The 19956-nt window shown below is 41.0% G+C and overlaps 2 protein-coding genes across 4 annotated transcripts; both read right to left on the bottom strand.

Moving 5' to 3' along the window:
* Positions 1 to 41: 41 nt before the first annotated feature.
* On the bottom strand, positions 42 to 1400 carry LOC140940809 (uncharacterized). The gene has a single exon (XM_073389770.1). It carries the CDS (start codon positions 1317 to 1319, stop codon positions 42 to 44), a length of 1278 nt encoding a protein of 425 aa, XP_073245871.1. The 5' UTR covers positions 1320 to 1400.
* Positions 1401 to 7519: 6119 nt separating this feature from the next.
* Positions 7520 to 18801, bottom strand: LOC140941356 (anoctamin-4-like). Of its 3 annotated transcripts, none has more exons than XM_073390343.1 (5): positions 18169 to 18801; positions 13783 to 15329; positions 11780 to 11904; positions 10888 to 11308; positions 7520 to 10015 (listed from the first exon to the last, which is right to left on the bottom strand). In XM_073390343.1, exons 1-5 carry the CDS (start codon positions 18427 to 18429, stop codon positions 9853 to 9855), a joined length of 2517 nt encoding a protein of 838 aa, XP_073246444.1. In that variant the 5' UTR covers positions 18430 to 18801; the 3' UTR covers positions 7520 to 9852. The 3 variants fall into 3 exon arrangements, with proteins under 3 accessions (XP_073246444.1, XP_073246442.1, XP_073246445.1); XM_073390341.1 differs by having other exon boundaries at positions 7520 to 10135; positions 18169 to 18798; XM_073390344.1 differs by having other exon boundaries at positions 9906 to 10089.
* Positions 18802 to 19956: the final 1155 nt, after the last annotated feature.

Raw genomic sequence — 19956 nt, 5'->3', positions numbered from 1 at the left:
TTGCTTGGCCGTACACAAGGGCCGTAGACACCTCGTTTGCTTCATTCAGCTGGCGAAGGTAGACTGCGGCTCCAATACCGTCCTGACTTGCGTCGGAAAAGGCACGTCACGCTGCCGAAATCTTTAGGGCGGTAACAGCGAGGCACGGAAAGGTTCTGTAACTCTACGAGAGAGTCTCTCCAGCGCGTCCACCGATTTATCATCGCGGTAGGGAGGGGGTCGTCCCAGGCTAGGGGGGTATTGTTCTCCTTCGTCCGTTCTCCCATATGGACAAGCTGCTGCAATATTTTTCTTCCTTCGAGCATAACAGGTACTGCAAAGCCAAGCGGGTCGTACACAGAGTTGACGATGGACAATACTCCTCTCCTTGTAAACGGCTTCTCCGGTAAAGATACCTTAAAGGTAAAGGCATCTGTCTCCAGGTCCCAGAATACCCCGAGCGAACGTTGAGCTGGCAAGCTGTCATGGCGTAAATCCAGGTCACGCACGTCTTTTGCTCGATCTTCGGCCGGGAAGGCTTCCATGACTTCCACAGAATTAGAAACTACTTTGTGAAGTCGAAGGTTAGCTGTGGCTAGGGTGGCTTGCGCACTCTTAACCAGGTCTGTCGCTCCTTGAGTAGATGAAAGCGAGGTCAAGCCATCATCGACGTAAAAGTTACGGCAAATGAACTTTTTGGCCTCCTCGCCATACTCCTCCTCGCCGTCAATGGCTGCTCTGCGTAGGCCGTAGGTAGCGACTGCGGGACTGGGTCCATTGCCAAATAAGTGTACATTCATCCGATATTCTATAATGGGCTTTGACGGATCGTTGCCTTCGAACCATAGGAAACGAAGGAAGTCTCTATGTGGTGGCTCAACATAGAATGAATGAAACATTTGCTCGATGTCGCACATTACTGCTATCCTCTCCTTGCGAAAGCGCATGAGGACTCCAATGAGGTTGTTCATCAGGTCAGGGCCTGGTAAAAGTACTTTGTTCAGTGAAACTCCTTCAAACTCGCAACTGGAATCAAACACGACGCGAATGGTGCGCTTTGTATTGTGATAAGTTGCAAAATGCGGTAAGTACCAGGAACGGCCGGGAGGAGGCGGAACTTCTTCACTTGGGATAGCCGAGGCGTGGCCTTTGTCGATTATTTTTCCCATAAACTCCAGATAGTCCGCTTTCATTTCGGGTTTCCTGCCGAACGTCTTGAGAAGCCCTTGTAAGCGCTGCATAGCTTGAACTCGATTGTTCGGCATAGTCTGGCGCTCGTTACGAAACGGGAGGGGCATCTCCCAGTTTCCCCTTGAGTTCTTGTGTATACCTCTATCCATTATCTCCAGAAACTTACGGTCCTCGCAGGAGAGACCGGGCTCGTTGTCACCTCGTGTCTTCCTAAATATGTCGTCAGTGGCACGCTCCAAGAGGGGGTCTGTAACCTTGAACTGGTTGGGGCAAGGTACTAGCTCGTAAATTCTGCTTCCAGTCTCCAGTTCTTTCTCCGTAACAGTAGACAGGCTGGTGAGGCGAGTGAGGACGTGTGCGGGACCACTGGCGAAGTCAAGGCACATCTGACCACTGATGGTCCAGCCGAGGGCCAGTCGCTGAGCCCAGGGGGCTCCTTTCGGGCCATTTCTGAACTCCCTGACTTTTAAAAGCTCCGGCGCGTCTCGACCAAGTAAAAGGTGAATCTTAGCTGTCTCGTTTATGGGAGGTATTTCGTGCGCTATGGCCTTTAGGTGCGGGAAACTCCTTGCCATGTCTGGGGTAGGGATTTCGCGCTTGTCTTGTGGGATGGTATCGCACTCGGTGAGGGTCGGTACGGCGAACTCTGCTCCACTAAGTGAACGTACTGTAATGCCTGCCACTCTTCGACCATACTTCTCCTCTTTCTCGCCGCTGCACGTGGACAAGAAGTATTTTTCTGAGGGTCCGTCCGCTCCAAGGTCGTCGGCTAGTTCGCTAGTGACGAGGGAACTGTTGCTCTGCTCGTCAACGATAGCATAGACGCGCTTAGTGAGGTGTGGGTTACGTCGGCTATAGACGTCCACCAGCAGAGTCTTGCTGCAGGACACGCCCCCTGTAGGTCCACAGAGCACGGTACATTTTGGGTTGACTGCTTCTTTCTCCGGTTTAGAGGGTGGCCGCTTCTACTTATGCAGTACGGCGCTGTGACGCTTGTCTCCGCAGATAGCGCACTGTACGGGGGTGTTACACCGATTGGCGACGTGGTAAGGGCTGAAACAGCGAAAGCATAGGCGGGCGTCTTTGATCCACTCCGTACGTTCTTCCAGGGGTTTCGCCGAGAACGCTTTACACTCCTGCAGATCGTGTCCATCTCTTTCGTGATACGGGCAATGTTTAGTCTTAGTTTCTCTTTTTTCAGGGGCCTCTCTCTGTTCTTCTCCGGCACTATCCTTTCCAGCTGTGGGCTGAGTCTCCGTTTTAAGCGTTTTCTTTTCTTTGCGTGGCTTAGGTGCTGAAGCCTGGGTGGGGCTGGCTGCTTTACCGGCTAGAACGTTTGGATCGTTCTTTATCTTTGATTGCTCCTGGACTATTTTAGAGAATCTGGAGAAGGGGGGATACGCTCCGCCGTTGGTGTTCGAGTAATAGGCTATTTCTTTCTCCCATTTGGCGCGGATAAACTGCGGCAACTTCGCGGTTATTGGTTGCATGGCGTTAGGATAGTTGAGGCACGCAAGTCCGGGAAGATAAGTCACTTGACTTTCGATATCCGCGCATAGATCTGCGAACAGCTGCAGTTTATCGTGTTCTCGCTCATCAAAGGTCGCGGTGTCCCGTAAGCGCTCTAACAATGTATTGCTAATCACAGCCACGCTCCCGAAACGCCTTTCTAGTTCTTCCCACAACTCTTTTAGCAACGCGACGGGGTCGCGCATTTGCCGCTTCCGGTAGTTATCGACGAGGCGTTGTGGCTTTCCGCTAGTAAAGCTTCTTAAATAGTTTATCTCCTGAGTAGGGGATACATCAGCATCTAACAGCATAGCTTTGAAGGCGGTTTTCCAGGGATGAAAGAGGGTAGGGTCCCCAGAGAATATGTCAGGCTGGCATTTTGGGAGATTTTGTCTTGCTAGGCTGGCAACTATCTGTTGATTTGCGACTGTAAGCGAATCTATCAGCTGACTTCCAGTGATATCTTTCAAAGGGGTCGAAGATATAAGTGGTTGCCGATTGAAAATGGTATTTTGTGGCACTACACGATCCTCATCTGTGGATTGCTGCTGAGGTAGATCCGGGCTTAGGACGTGAAGTTCAGGGAGGAGGTCTGTTTTCTCCGATTTTCTTTCTTTGGGGGTGGGGCGCAATAGAGGCTTTATTTGTTCTGGCGTGCTTAACGGCTCTTGGTTTCGCTCGGAACGTGATATCTTTCCCGTGGGTAGGGGGTTGGAATGTACCCACTGGGAAGTCCTCTCCTCTGCTTTAATTTTGGGAAATTCTAACTCTGGTAATTGAAAATCTTTTTCAAGTTCTTCTTCTAGAAGAGCCTCCTCGAAAACTTTAAGTTTAGCGTTCGCCATCGCGGCCTTTTTGTCTGCTCCCAGAATCGCGATCTCCTTTTCGAACTGCGCTATCTCCTGTTGTCGAATTTTCTGCGTTTCTGCTTCGCGTGTCCTACGCTCAAGTTCTTTTTGTGCTATTAGCCGCGTGTACTGAGCTTCTTCTCTTGCCGCTTTAGCTTCGGCCAGCGCTTGCAATCTAGCGGTAGTGCTGCTAGTTTTGGAGGCTGATGAATGGCGCGAGGAACGACGAGAACACACAGATCTTGTCTCCAACAATTTGTTGGATTGTCTAGTAATTCTATTCTTTAAACTGTCTAAAAGTAAGAGGGCTCGGTTAAGGGTCTCGTTCTCTTCACTAAGTTGAGCCTCTTCTAAGTAATCGCCGCGTGAATCTTGTTCGTACAAGCCAATTAACTCCTGCAACAATCTTCCAAACTCCTCCGAGGCGAGTGTAAGGTCACGCGCCACCGTATCAATATGGCTGTCATCACTTAGCCCTTCTACTGATTGCATAACACTAAGGAGCCTTTTACGCGATCTAAGAATTTGCCTCCGTTTAAGTTCTACAGCGCTTTGTAGAGCCCTTTGTGAGGGTCTCGTCTGCCTTTTGCTCCCGGCTCCGCTCTCCTTTGCTCCTTCTACGTTCAGCCATTCTCTTCCTGGGCTCGTCATTCTCGATGGCTCCGGTTTTAAAGTATGATACCGCTTACCTCCATTCGTTGATTTTATCCTCAGACTTTTCACTGTCGCGTACCCAGTGCAGCGGACACGGGATGTTGTGCACTGGAGATCGGGAAGTGTCAACCACAGTATAGAATTTAACAGCACAAGTTGACTCAACAGCATTTAATACGATCACCAACTCGTCTCAATTATTGTACACATGCGGTGAAAACTAAAAGGGGAAATTACAATGTACAAGATCAAAAAAGGGGCTAAGACTAATTACAAAAGAAGCAAAATTGAAAGGAAAACGAAAACTAAATACAATAAGCTGAAACTTACGTCTGATCCTGTCTTAAGGGCTAGAGAAACTCCGACGTTACGTAACTCCGAAAAAGATAAAACTGCTCTGAAAACTCCGATGTTGCTCCGTAGATCTCCTAACTCCAACTCCACAAAAACTAAAGGGGCGTTCTCTGATAAGGGTACAATTCACGTGTACAGTTGTAAAACCGGTTAGAAAACAGGAATGGTGAGCTACGTAATTGATTCAAACTGTGAACAATAGCACATGGAAAAAGGGGCGTAAAAACTCGATAAATGAAACAGAACAGAAACGTATCTTATTTAAACCAAAACAAAACTAAGCTTAATTGCGTAATCAGGTTCTCTTTGATTAAATGTTCATTGTTCATCACATAAGTCCCTGAATCAGTTAGTCTCAAAACTAAACAATCCAATACTAAAAAGTCTTAATGACCTCAATGAGTTAAACCAATTTCTTTTATTCTAAAAAACCATATGCAAGACTATAATGGCTACGATTAAGCTGGACGACCAAAACAACAACAAAAACTGAACTCTTACAACAATAATGACCAGAACAAGTGATCTTTATGACGATGATCTTTGATACTCAAGATAAACATTACTAGAAAGGCTTTCCTGGGAATCCTTACTACCAAAGTTACTGCCCTTACCAAACCATATGTATTTTGAAACTGATTTTAAAGTATTTAAAATGTATTTTCAGTATTTGAACACTATTTTCCTGTATTTTAATACTATTTGACAAAAAAATTTAAATTTTCGCCCCTGTTTGAAATATATCTTGAGTGTAGTTAAATTGTATTTCATGTAAAGGAAAACCTCTCTCATCAATTTACAATGTATTTTGTTTAATAAATATGATTAAAATAGAGTATTTAAAATGTATTTGGGGCATAGAACCACTAACACTGTTACAAACAGAGTTCAAATAGACTATTTGAAATATGTTTTAAGGGCTTTTATGCTGACTGTAATTAAGATACTTTTAAATAGGGTACTTTAACTCTGTTTTGAGTTGTATCTAAAATGTATTTTGAGACGCATCCACTCACAAAGTTACAAACATAGTTCAAATAGACTATTTGAAATATGTTTTAAGAGCCTAAATGCTGACCGTATTTTAAATCCTTTTAAATAGGGTACTTTAACACTGTTTTGAGTTGTATCTAAAATGTATTTTGAGACGCATCTACTGACAAAGTTACACACAGAGTGCAAATAGACTATTTGAAATATGTTTTAAAACCTTAAGAACTGACCGCATTTTAAATACTTTTAAATAGGGTACTTAAACACTGTTTTGAGGTCTATTTGAATTGTATTTTGGGCACACAGCACACTGACTATAAAAACAGATTATCCATAAACTATTTGAAGTCTGCTTAAAGTCATCAAATGCTTACCTTATTGTAAATACTTTAAAGTAGTGTACTTATAACTTATTATTACTAGGGTGCAATACTGTAATGTCTTTTGGGAGACTTATACTCAGACTATAAATAAAAGTAACAATTGCACAAAGTTAATTTTTAAGCCTTCATCGTGTCACGAACTCATAAATGACTCAAAACAAGCTGTCACATATTGTGGACCGGATTCTCCTCCCAACAAAGTTCGAAGCTGAGCGAAAAATTAAATCTAAATTAAATAAAAAAAGAGAAGAAAATTAGGAATAGGTTTTAGCTTTGACTGACGACACGTAACTGTGACAGTGTTCCGATAAAAGATCTATCCGTTCCTCACTGTTCATTACCTGCAAGCTCTCTGCGAAAATCTCCGCGTAGATTTTAGCCGTGATTCAATTAATGCAGTTACGGGACTTTCCATAAGTTTTTTAAAAGAAACTTCTTAAAATCGCATTTTAATTTCATATAGAAATTTTTTCACAAACAGCCGAAGCCGCGGGCCGAGAACCGGATGCACGCGGTCAACAGAGGTTTATCTAAAATAAGCCCTTGAAATTACATAATAAATAAATTATCCAAGCTAAGATCTCACCTCATATATATTGCATCAAGAAACAAAGCTCAGATATGAATAAACTCCGACATATGGTTATCTTTCTCTCATAGATTATTCCGCACATGCATGGCATATTATTTCTAAGATGTCACGCGCGACTGAAATCACGACTTCGCGCCGCGGTGATGTGACAAATGCACGTGATAAACAAACCGTCCTTTGTCCTTTGCTCATTTCAAATTATTGTACCGGCGGTTGCTGTGATGGCGGGTGCGCTTGATTTTACTGTTTGTTACGATCTTACAAAAGTATACATTTCAACTCTGCGGATTGTCTGAACACGTAGATGTTGCATTTATCACGGATCAAAAATGGGTATGACTCCTCAGCGACTGTTATGTACTTTGAAAGGATCTGGTTCAGTTTCTCTCCGAAGCACGCGGTCTTGTGCTGTCTTGTGTGTTAATCCAAGAGTATTCTGTTATGTGGGTATTATACACAATATATGCATAACATGTTACTAAGACGCTTAAGTATACGCCATATGAGAAACAAATGAAGGGTAGTAAACATTTATATACTCCCGCCTGTACGGCAATTTTAGTTTTTACAGGGTTCCATGCTCAGCCTCGCTGTTCTCAGTCACTTGATGTCACGTCACCGACCTCTTTCATGCTCGTGTAAATTTGATGGTGTTATTCTTATGTTGTTCTTTATCAGCCAATAATTAAACGTTCAGGCGTAGCCTGCAAGCTTCTGATAATAATCGAGTAAAGCCGTGAATATAATAAAAAATGTAAGTTACATGTATGTAGATTATCATTTACCGGTAACGTAACGCAATACTCTTTTGAAGCGGAAGATTGATAGCCTGTGTACCGACCCCCTTCCCCTCCGATTTTTATTGAGGGGAGGGGGTTAATTTGTACACAGGCTAAAGATTGATTTCAGCATTTCTGAAAAATTCCATAAGAATTTCCCGAGAATTCGTAGGGAAATCAACGTAAAGTAATTGGCTAAGAGATAATTCCGGTGAAATCCTAGAGTAGGACTGTGTGGAGAAATTTCGCAGAAGTAAATCTTGCTTTTTCAGAGTAATTTTCGACGGTTTTGTATTCATTTTATTTCATGAATTTAAATGGTATTTTCATCCTGTTTTTGTACTGTTTTTATGCTCTTTCGACCGATTTTTGTACTGTTTTCAGACAACTCTAAGGCTATTTTCTTACAATTTTATACTGTTTTTGCATTTTTGCATCCTATTTTTGATGTATTTTCACAATATACGCGTGCTATTGCTTTTTTTCCTCTGTGGTATTTTAATACTATTTTCAAAGTATTTTTATTGTATTTGCAAATACGATTATTTTACTAAATTTCGAAACCCATTAAAAAGCTATTAAAATATATTTTGAAGCATAACATTTTAATAGCGTTTTAAACAGGTTAAAACACCTTTAAAATCAGTCGAAAAATATATTAAAAATATATTTTTGGACCTATTTTAAACCTGTTTTTTTCAAAATACGTTTAAAATTGCCATTAAAAATAGTTTTAAAATAGTATAGCAAATTAAAATATGTTTCTGAAACTGTTTTTATCCTGTTTTTATTCCGATTTATAAGATATTTAAAAACTATTTTAGACCTGTTTTGAGCCTTGCAAAAGCCCTGGAATTTTTTATATATTTTAAACGAATTTAAAAATACATTAAAAATTCTTTTTTAATAGCGTTTTAAACAGGTTAAAACACCTTTAAAAGCAGTCGAAAAATACATTAAAAATACACTTTTCACCCTATTTAAAACCTATTTCACAAAACAGGTTAAAAACAGTTTTCAAAAATAGCTTAAAAATACATTCAAAACAGTGTTGGATTTGGTAAGGGTGCGCTTTTCGCAAGCACGCGAACTCCAAGCATAAATGGATTACCTTACATAGGGTGTCCAGTACGCATAAGCATAAAGGTGATGTCACATGAGACGATTTACATTGTCGATTTTTAGCGCAACACAGCGTTTCAATATTATTGCGACATTGTTTCGAATGGTTACTACATTGTTCCAGCATTGCAACACTGTGTTGCAATAAAAATCGTCGTTGCCAATCGTCCCGTGTAACATCACCTTAAGCACAAGGACAAAAGCAGAATAGCATAGTTGATTTAATTCTCAATATCAGCTTTCCTCAACCCGATGATAAACAAGGTGGCGGACGAAGCGTCCGCTAAATTGCTTTTTATATGTCCGCATGAGGTCTGGGTCAAAGTGACCTATGGTTGGTTCACGGCCTTGTGCTTATGTCGACCCAGTTTTCACTAGTCAAAGCTACGACATATGCACAATTTTCTTGTGCTTACACTTATGCTTATGTCGACCCAGTTTTCACTTGCTTACACATGTGCTTGTGTCACAATCGTGTTTTTCGCTGCCATCAATCATAATTACGATCACAAGAAAGGAACCTTGAAACTCAGAAACACACAAAACTGATCAGTGAAATCCACCAAGCACAAATCACAAACAATGACCTTTTGCACCCGTTTAAGTAAAGTCCTATGTCCTAAGAGGTCCGCTGAGATTATTGACGGCAGCGAATAACGCAAACTTCAGTTGGCTTTTGAACTTCAGAGTTTGCGTGTTTTTAAAAAGCGCAGTAAAGATTATGTAAACCCTTGACTTTGTCTCGGGTTTGCATAACCGTCTCGAATTCTCCCATCACCCTCTACTGTTTACTGTCGGGCTACGCAAACACGGAAAACGTTTTCTATTGCTCAAATTTGATATCTATCTGGTGATTTTTTTTCATCGATTTTCCGTTCAGGTGTAGTCAGTATAATTCAGCTATCTCGTCTATGGACAGCCATAGACTCTTCGCCATTTTCGTGAGTTCAGTCAGGGCCAAATCAACTAGGTTTCCCCGCCACTGCCTGGAAACGAGATTGTGATTGTATATTAGGTCAAAATACCATCTTATTGTATGGCTGAATCCACGAGTGGGCAAGATGAAGCAAACTTTGTGTTCTGATTGGCTACCCTGATGGGCCCATCCAGCCCGCTGGGTATTCCCCACGTTGGTCCCGGAAGAAAAGATTCTTTTTTTCTGACCAAGCTTGTTCGGTCGAGGTTGCTGTATATTGGCCTCATTATTATTTTGAGTTTTTATTAATTGACTAATATTCAGCCATCTTGACCTCACACTTGGTCAATAACGCATATTTATCGATTATGTATTATCTACATCTTCCAGTGCCTTTTTGTTATGAAGAATTAGTCAGGGTATCTGAGCCAATCAAAAGCGGAGAACTATTTTGAATGAATAGTAAATCAAAATTGAACCACACCAGGGACACACAAAACAATGGACAACAAATATAATAAATTTCATCCCATTAATAGACGTCAGAAGCACGTATTGGCTTGGCTGAACGACCATCTTCCTCCTCACTTTCATCTTCACTTGCCGTTCCAAGTTTTTCGCGAACAACTTGATTCTCTCTCTGGTTCTTGAACTCCAGATGCTCGGGGACATCCGGGATAATCCATGCTATCATACTGGTGAGCGAGTACACAACAAATATAAAGGCAATCACGAAGGCGAGTCTGGCGGCCACAACATTCCAGTATTCCTTGGAGTAACCATACGGGTATGTACTTTCACGGTAACTGGAATAACTGAGTAAACCCATAAACAAGTAGCAAGTGAATAAATTTGACCCTCTAAAGTTTAAACGGGTTGAGAAGGGAGGGTGAAGCTGCCCACTAAGGTTTTGCCCCCCCTTATTGGAAACGATTGTAAGCCAGAAGGCGTGGTATCAGACTTCTTAGGTTAGAATTTAAGGGCACACCGATCGGCAACAATACTGATCCACTTTCCCGGAGTATCATCATGGGAGAACTGCCGTGCGTTTTCCGGTCAACATTCCTATACTTGTTGGGAAATTTGACGCTTAAAGGAGTTCTTTGCACTCCCCTTTGCAGTCATGCTGATGACCCAAATGAGCTCAAAACAGATGTCCATTGTTGTTCAGTGGGCTCATGGCTGTGTGTATGCGTAAGATGCTGGCCAAGTAGAGGTTTTGTGTCTGAGTGTTTGGCGCTGGTTGGTCTGATAATTTTGCATTCTCTAGATCTAATCAAGGTATCGAGGTCCAATTAACATAACAATTAAACAAAGTTATATTAAGGGTTTTTAGGACTGAAGATCTTTTCTGATATGTTCACGTTTGATCCAGGCAAGTTATAGTTATAACGCAAGCGCACATTCCGCTTCACCACACTCGCACACCCCGCTTCGCTATTGCGAGAGTATAAATTTGCAGGTATGTTTGAGCATAAAAGGCCAGGTAATCCATTCTTTCATTAGTGCTGAGATAACAGTGTTGCGATTATAAAACTTAAATAAACCAAGCAGAATAGCATCTTACCTGCAATAGTCCCTGGTGTAATTAAGATTCGCAAAGGGATTAATGGGCTCGGTCCCAGGCTCCCACGTGTATAGCGTCTTAAGATCAATGGAAGCAAGGCTGTTGTTGACGAATCCTTTAAGTGTTCCCCCGCCAGTTGAATTACGGTCTGGAGCATATTTCAATCTGTACAATAGCCTTGGTATGAACTCAGAAGTGAATGCTAACACAAAGGCATTCATCAGCACTGCGGCGATGGTCACTGCTTCCAGTACACTGTACCATGCTCCGATATCTTCAGCACGCCCTACCGGGGGCCGCCTGTGATATGAAACCATGTTGATGGCATCCACCCGAATTTCCGCGACTGCGTTTATAAGAGCGAATATTGGGGCGAGTGGAAATGCGGCAAGAAACATGGTTACAAAGCCGTACTGGAGAACTGAAAACAGCGTAGCAAGACTGTTAGTTTGTTGGTCGGTTTTACTTCCGGTACTAATTAACGGATGAATGTACTTCTCTTCTTCTATTTGGAATAGAAGCTGAGTGAAATCTACTTCCAAAAACCCCTCCGCCAACAGGAGGATGTTTGAGCGTGGATTTGTGTTTGCATGGGCTTCAATGAGAGTATCTGATAGACAAGGGCGGGGAGGGACGGCCGGGCGTTTGATTTTAAGTACAACCTCCTGTAAGACAACTTTTCCGAGGCCTTTTTTCGGTTAGTAAAGGGTATTGTTTCTCCCCTATCCCAATACCCAAGACGACAAAGTGACGAAATGATGACCTGAGGAGAACCGACATATGCATTTCAAGGCGTCATCTTTTAAAATCGAGCACTTTGCATAAAGCACCTATCAGTTACCAGGTTGTCTTTTTTTGCTGCTACATATTTCATTTTCTTTATTCATTTTACCTATCTCAAGGTAGTCCCAGAATAGGTAATGATCCTCAAGTGTGCTTAGATTGTAGTCCTTAATATACTGTGGCTGGTCACTAATCTCTTGTAATTCCTTCCGTTTGAGCCATAGCTTGAACCATCTGTACTCCAAAGAAAAAGACATAGATTAAGTAAGAAAAGAATCTAACGAAAACAATTACGATTTTAATACTACTGAAGTAAGCAATTACATAAAAACTCTTTTATGGCTAAAAATCACAGGTAGTGCAGAACCGTCATCTCTACTAAGGATCGTTTTATGTGAATGCCTCCTTGATTTTCCTGTTAACGTCAATGGTCTGTCTCTCGGTAAACGATTTAATTTTATGACCCCTTTCTTCTTTTGGTTGACCTTTCTCCATACCTCAAGGATCGGCCAAGCTGTCTCTACTATTCGCTTCCACAGCTGTTGCGTGAAATATCGCACATGCATACAAGGCCCAATACTATAATTTGTGTGGACCTTGTGACTAGAGTTAATGGTGACGAACATTCATTGATTTTTTATATGTAGGCATTTTTTCTCACTTAGTGTGTCCGGCGCACTTTCTTAAACTGAATGATTCCAGGGTTTTTCAACAGAAGGATTGAGATATTTTAGTACAAAAATGTCCTATCTATATCGAATGTTGTAAAAGTCACTTGACTCCGGGAATTGCCGGGAAAAAATAATACAACACAGGGCTCTTTCTGGGATTTATCCTTTGGGAAAGAAGTCCCTCGTGGCCACGAGCTTCCTAGGGGGGGTCCGAGGGCATGCTCCCCGGCATTTTTTTGAAATGAATATGCGCTGAGATGTAATCTGGTGTATTTTGAGACACAATTTTGAGACTTATGTTACAGTGGCATTTTATTTAATTATTTTTTACTTGTGACCACACGTTCTTTTTATATGGTGTCCTTAGACAAGGAATACTTACTTCATGTGCACTGATCATGACCTCGTCACTTCTGGATAATTTTTCCGATATAGCTACTTATATACTGTAATGATAACAATATTTTTTTGGGGGAAGCTGGTACCCCTCAAATACCCTAGACAGAACCCTTCAAGAAAAGCAATGAATCTGGACCAAAAAAATATACACACGACATCTGAAAAGTGTCTGGGCTGCTTCATTGAAGCAGCAAATTCCAAGACTTAGACTTTGACTTTAAGATCACAAGAAGACAATAATTATCTACCGAAAACGAAATTCACGTCCCATACAGGCATCCATTTCGCATTTAATTGTTTATTAAACTAGGCAAATCCGTCAGGCAATTTTCATACTGTGGAAATCAAGACCAAATTCAGCAAGAAGGTACACACTACCATCCCCGTGGAAAGGCAAATGCTTGACGCATGTGCACAGCCCTAGGCGAAGGGTAAAATCTGGCCTTTTGAAATTCAGACCTTGTAGTTACTCAGGGGCACCGAACGACTGTTTTCTCTATCATATCTGTTCGGAGAAGCAAATATTGCCTAGAATTTTCTATTACTTGAGGACAGCTAAAAAGTTCAAGATTATCATTCCATGCACAATTTTCGAAGCTTATCTTATAAATTTCTACGATTTTCTAAAGTTTAATTTTTCACAATTCACTCCCAGGGTTAGGCTATTTTTCATAGAAAAAAGGAAACCTTAAGTTTTCACATTTAAAAATGCGATGGAGAGAGGAATCAGAAAAATTCTCACTTTCCTAGTATGTTAAATTGCGGCTAAAAATTTTCGGGAAAATAATACTGAAGCCCTTGTAACTGTTCAAAAAGACTCAAGTTCAGCTAGGATGACTGAAAAAATACAAATTTTAAAGCACCTTTTAGAATGCATTTCTAGAGATCTAAACCGTTGTCGCGTACCCTTACCCTACTACCTTATTTTTTTTAAGCGGAGCCAAGAGACGAGTAAACTACACACGGCCATCACCTCAGTTTCACCGCCAAAAATACAGTAATTCTTAACTGTATATATCTTCCCATTTCCAGGGATACTTACGGAATGCCAACTTCCAGAATGTTGGAGACAATCTGCAAGCCGATCATGAGAATTGCAATCTGAATGGCGAGTTCTAAGAAGCATCCCTCCTCGCTGCAGCCTTCCAGTCTATACTCTCCAAAAACCCTGGTGTATCTTCCTGGTGTGCCAACAATAAGATCAGACTTGAAAAATGCAATGTAAATAATAGACGAGAAGGTGTTTACAAACTGGAAAAGAGCCATTTTTGTTGTGAAATTGTCCTCATAGATGGTACGAGTTTTAGGGTTTTCCCAGTTGGTCAGCCAAACAGCAATTTTGTTGTAGGCGTTCTTCAACACGGTGATGGCCACTAGATTAATGCACGCAGCTATACCCGTTGTCAGTATTTGAGCACTACTCTGAACAGTTCGCTCTGAACTGCTACTCAGGGTGGCAAAGACAGCCGCACGAAACACCACTACACCGATCACAACAGCTAGCACCAGACAAATCATGAATGTGACCACGCTAGCAACCACTGCAAAACGACGATTCTGCTTCATTCTTTTAGCCCTAAACACTATCTTGCCAGTGTCTGGATCAGGTCTGAATGGATCAAGTTCTTCTTTGGTTAGAGAACTGACATATTCGGGGCGAAGTGGCTCGTCTTCAGCTTCGAAATCTTTCGTGTGCCATGCTTGGGCTATAGAGGCTTGTCGACGCTTCCAGAACTCAAGAAAGAGGGTGGCCCAAATAGACGCAACAAAGGCGAGAACAGGGGTGCCATCGTTGTCAAAGATGTAAGTTATGGAGGCATAGAGACAAGTGGTAGTAGCTAGGCTCCAGTAGCTGCACTCTCTATCACAAAGAGGACACATGTACCAGACACCTTCATTCCTTTCGTTACACACGTCTTGAACAGGAATAAACGAGCCTAGAGATAAGATGCCGTACAAGAAGACAATCAAAGAGAAGATAGCGAGTGGAACCAGCATGGCCGTGTAGAACCCAAGCCAGGCAAAGTACAGACCAATTTCATGGCCGAAGTAATCTTTGATGGCCTCGTATGGTTGGTACTTGAAACATCTACCAAATCTTGCCCAGTCACTTTTCAAGCGTTGGCGGTCATTCACAGGGAATTCTCCTTCCTCAAGTTTCGCCGTTCCTTCGTGCAAAGGATAATGCGAGGTGTATGCACCATCTAAGACCAGCCTATTGAGACCAACGCAGTGAGGCTCCTCGGAGAAGCGGGTATTTTGCAGGATCTGCTGGACCATGTACATTCGATCTACAGTACTAAAGAAAATATCCTTATCCTCGTAGTTGATGTACTTCTCCAACTGTTCTTGTTGGAAACGGCCCACAAAATAATCTCCCTTTTCTCTGACTGTTGCATCGTGTACACGTAATGGATCGCAACGCTTAAGGGCTTCAATTCGTTTTGGACCACACCATGACTCCAAAAGCGATGGAAATTCTACGTCGTTTGGTTGAAGGGGAATCTTCAATCTCATCTTTTCTGCCCGCCTAGACAAAAATTCCCACGTCGCATGAATTAACACAAAATGGCGTTGAACGTCAGGGCCCTAAAGACAGTGATAAGGGAAATTTACGTCAACTGTTCTCGACACTTAATTGTTTTAAGTAAATTACCAGCATATGAGCAAAACCTTAGCTTAAAGGCTTGGCTAAATTTCTTCTTGGTTTTCACTTGACGTCACCAAAATTCAGCAACAATGGAACCTCTCCTTTGAGACACCTCCATTCAGGGGACACAAAAACTTGTTCCTGAAAAATGTTCACATAATCTTTCTTATTCAGGGGAATGGGGCACTTTTTACTTTGTAGGTTCCGAAACCAAGGTTTAACCTCCACTTAGGAGACACCTCAGCACTCAGAAAGTGGCTGGGCACAAAAAACATTTATAAGTTTAAGTGTACATTAGTAACAATGGCGACAGCTTTCAAAACATGAACTATCTCACGTAAATTAATGTACTGCACTTGAAGGAATTCAACACACAACATCGAGGAGATAATCTAATCATGTTTTTTATACATTATCTAACTCCTTGAAATATTATGGCTGCAGCAGATTACGAGGAAGACAAAAAAGACAATTATTTTATCTGTTAGTTTAAATTATCAACAAACCCCAGCCGAACCTCTATTCAATGTAGACTTGCCTTGGTGCCGATGGTGTTGTCTGAATGGAGGTTCCTCTGTAGCTAAAGAATATCAATTCATTGTTTTCATGATTTATTGCTGCAGCTAAACAGGTTTCGGTTCGAAAGGGCTCTTCGTTTTGCGACAGAATACGCTTGAATTTCGAAGCCTTTTTGTGACGTGGCATTTTGGTGGCTGCGAGGGCGAGGAAGCTGTCATGTAGGTTTAAAAAAAGTCAGCGATCTTTTGAAAGTTCGCTATGTGAATAATCCTTAGTTGTCTCAGAATTAATATAATTTCAACCTTCATAACTTCGCCATGGTGAGTTCACACCTTTTTAGCAAAATTCACACAGGTGTTTCAGTTGGTCTCCGGCTGCCATGTTTTGGACACTAACATGTCGTCTCCATACAATGCCAAGAATCTCGCATAAGGAAAATCACACAGATCTTATTCTTGGAGAGGCTTTTTTCATGTTTATCTCCTTTCATTTCCCGGATTCTGGATTTTGTGTTTTGAATGGTACGATTTCATTTTATGTTTGATGGCACGGCATTAAAAACCACCAATAGTATTATGAAATTTCAAGATGACCTTTATATTAAGGCTTCCCTTGCGTCCTTTGCTTTGTTGTAAAGCCGCAGCAGGTGGTAGTTTGCTCTCAATGGCATCATCGCCAGAAAATATGGAATTTGTTATTGACAAAAAAACCATTGTAACTGCTATAACTCTTGTCGATCGAGAATGTGTTAAATCAAATAGCATTTCGCTCGAAATCAACGCCGACGATCTTTCTCATAAGTGGAACTCACCTTTGAGTATAAAAACCAGCCAAAAACTCCTTAAGAATATGATGTTAGACTACACGGTAGAACTGGGAAATTTTAAAATAGTAGCTCGTTAGAATTGTAACACGTACATTACATTTTTTAACAGTCACTGTATCAATCCATTTTATCCATCTTACTCTCTTTGGTAACAATTTGTTATTTTAGATAGTTGTCTTAATTCCTTTTAGGCAAGTTTCGGTTCACAATGTAAACAAATAGGGTTTTAGAAATTCTGCTCACGTAAAGAAGTTTAGTTATTTGTATCTATTTATTTATTCATATATTTATTGCATTACTTCATCAGTTAATGCATGATTGAGTCATTGGTATGCCTTAACGACGAAGTACAGAGAAGTCCAGTTCTTTCAGAACCAGAAATTCAGAGGTAGTAGGTTTAGCATAACAAGACAATCAGGAAGAAATAATATCAAGGTCTTTGTATCTGGTAGGGTTTTTTTTCATACATTTCACTGGGCAAAGAAAATGAAATAACCGGTTTTCTGCTTAAAGAAGAAGCGGAATATTGCATTTCTCCGGCTAACTACATATACAGTGAGTGGCACGAAGCCTCTCCATGGTAACTGTGAAAAGGAAGTTAGAAAACAATTTTCTATTCTCCTACCTCGCTTTGGCTGACATAGGAAGTACAAAGGATTTTACCCTCCCTTCCCCCCCCCCCCCCCCCTTTGACTGACAAGGAAGTAAGAAAACATCTTTCCCTCTCTTCCCTCCCTTTGCCCTACTTTTCTCCAGACCAGGGCAGGTACAGCTGCATGATCTCACCTTTGCTGGGAAAATGTTGTTGTTATCTGGATCTTCCTAGTTTAATTTGTTTGAATCAAATAAAAGGCCACGCACTGGCCAAATTTTTCCAAGTATGGATTTTTCATTATTTTAAACCCCAGCAAACAGAGCTCATGCGCACAAATTAAGACTCCGCCAGCATCAACAATTGACTTGATATGCCCAGGAAGATGATGAAGCATAAATGGTATTATTTGCTATAACGGCTATACCGCGATCCTCTGTTAATAGGAGTTCCAATGTACAAACCAACCAAAGAGACATAAAAAAAAAAGACACGTGATAGCCTGTAACAAAAAAAAGAAAACTGGTATGCTTGGTCCAGGAAAGGTGGCTAAGGGAACGCGCCATAATCATTAATGACTTCTACTTAATTGTCTTGTCTAGATAGATAGATTGGCATGCTTGCAAATAAAAAAAGTGACTCAGTTTTGCTCGATATCATCTGATAAGAGTTCACTCACGGACTATATTTGAGGAGTCTAAACTGAGAATGGCACCCGAGTGAACGAAAGATGAAGTAATAAGTAAAATAAATTAAGGACTAAATAAGATCCGCAACGTGAACATTCATAAAGGGGAGCGCTACTACAGCCAAAAAAATTGATATTTTAGACTAAGAATACCTTTTTCACAGTAATGCTATCTTGCCGTATAATAAGACCTTTCTTTTCAAGTCCTTTCTCGTACGATCTTCTTAAGTTTTCAAGTTTCTCCGCCTCCTTCTTCTTATGTTCGTGTTCGTTCTCCTCTTCTTTACAGGTCTCGTACACCAAGACGTAGTCAATACGCAAACCTTCATCTCTCGGGTACGCTCCTTGATTTCTCGCTTCAGGCTCGACTGGATCATCGTCTTGAGACAATTTAGCGTAGACTCCTCTGTCCATAGCAACAGAGTTCCTTCGTTTTAAAATCCTACCGAGATGACTGAGACGACCGTGACTAGAAACAGTGGAAAGCGAGAATGTCCAACGTCTCGCTTCAAAATGAGATGGAATAATTCAGGAACATGAATTTACTGGGCATAAATGTTTACGTTCTTGTTTTTGAGATCCATAGCTAACCTTCTAAGATGTTTGACTTTTACAAACAGAAGATAATTGAATATCACTTTTTTCCAGAAGTCGTGGTGGTATTAGTCTCAGAGTGAAGTTAACTGACGCATTTTCGATCGAGTAGCAATGTATCAGCCTTCGAAGTCGATAAATATTAATTTTACTTTCATGAAGGCAGAAACACTGCTTCCCCGTCAATTATCAGTCACACATAATTATTCTTATGATAGCACTGTTTTCGGTTTTCCCCTTTCACTTCGCAAACGGAGCACTCTGCATTATGACCAGACAACGGGGCTACGAGAGAAATGAGGATGACAAAAAACATGAAATGACATTCAAAGTCGAAAAATGCGACTTAAATAGTAAAACGACATAAAACAATCGACAGAAAAAAAAAAAAAAAAGGCGAGAAATTAAAGAAGCCATCAAAGGACAAATTTTAACTTATGTAAAGAAGATAATAAAAATTACTGTGAATTTTCGTTGTTGCTGGTGTTGTCCGCTCGTCGAAAGTAGTCATGGGAGAGTAACTATTAAAATCGTGCTTTCTCAAGTAAAAGCTAAAGTACTTCCGTATTTAATGGTGATTTGAATTGCTTTTAGAATTTTCGTATGCTTCGTATATAGGTATACCAAATTCCCTTTTTACTCTTGACGACAACCTAACAACACCAGTGTTTTGTGGAAAGCGTGAGTCAATCTGTCAACTCATGTACAGCATTCATGGAGTTTGATTTCAGGGTAACATGTATGTCTAAGAATTTTCTATCTATCATCATATTTAAATAAGTATAGGATACAAGAAGGCAACACAATTTTTAGGCGTTTAATTCACCCCCTTGTTTGAATCACTCAAAGAGTTGTTAAGTTCTACCTGGTTGAAACTGAAAAAAAGAGTTGCTTAAACATTTCTTTCATTTTACGGTTACTGAAATTTTATCAAGTCTCAACATCCACTTTCATTATTTATCATGTTTTAATTTTTCCAGGACAACGAATCCGTCCATCGAAACGATCGTTAAGGCATTAACTTGATCGTTCCATAGTTGAGATATAGAATATAAAAAAATATAAAGGTAGTGGCGGTTTGATTACAGTTTCGACGTACGCGCTGGGCCTAAATTTTCCACTGAACTTGACCGATTGTACAATAATGCGATGAGAAAAAGAAAGTCATTCCTCTGTTATGCAATCTTGCGAAAAGCACAACAGAAAACGCCGCCTGTTTCAGGTGAATTCACTGTGTGAGAGAAACAGTCACCCTATTCTTAATACACTCCGTACAGCCATTGCAATGCTAATTAACCCAAAAACCAGTCCGAAAAAGATTAACTGATAAAAAAATGCGTTTTTTTT

The sequence above is a fragment of the Porites lutea genome, chromosome 6 (genome assembly GCF_958299795.1).
Source record: "Porites lutea chromosome 6, jaPorLute2.1, whole genome shotgun sequence".
NCBI classification, from domain to species: Eukaryota; Metazoa; Cnidaria; class Anthozoa; order Scleractinia; family Poritidae; genus Porites; species Porites lutea.
Note: the sequence above shows the minus strand (reverse complement) of the source record. Positions and strands in the feature narration are given on the sequence as shown.

Coding starts and splice junctions, on each gene's coding strand:
- LOC140940809 (XM_073389770.1), bottom strand. CDS start 1,319: ATGGATAGAGGTATACACAAGAACTCAAGGGGAAACTGGGAGATGCCC.
- LOC140941356 (XM_073390341.1), bottom strand. CDS start 18,429: ATGGACAGAGGAGTCTACGCTAAATTGTCTCAAGACGATGATCCAGTC. Junction 15,330..18,168: donor ATAGCATTACTGTGAAAAAG/GTATTCTTAGTC, acceptor CACTGTCTTTAG/GGCCCTGACGTTCAACGCCA. Junction 10,136..10,887: donor TACACCAGGGACTATTGCAG/GTAAGATGCTAT, acceptor GGGTTTACTCAG/TTATTCCAGTTACCGTGAAA.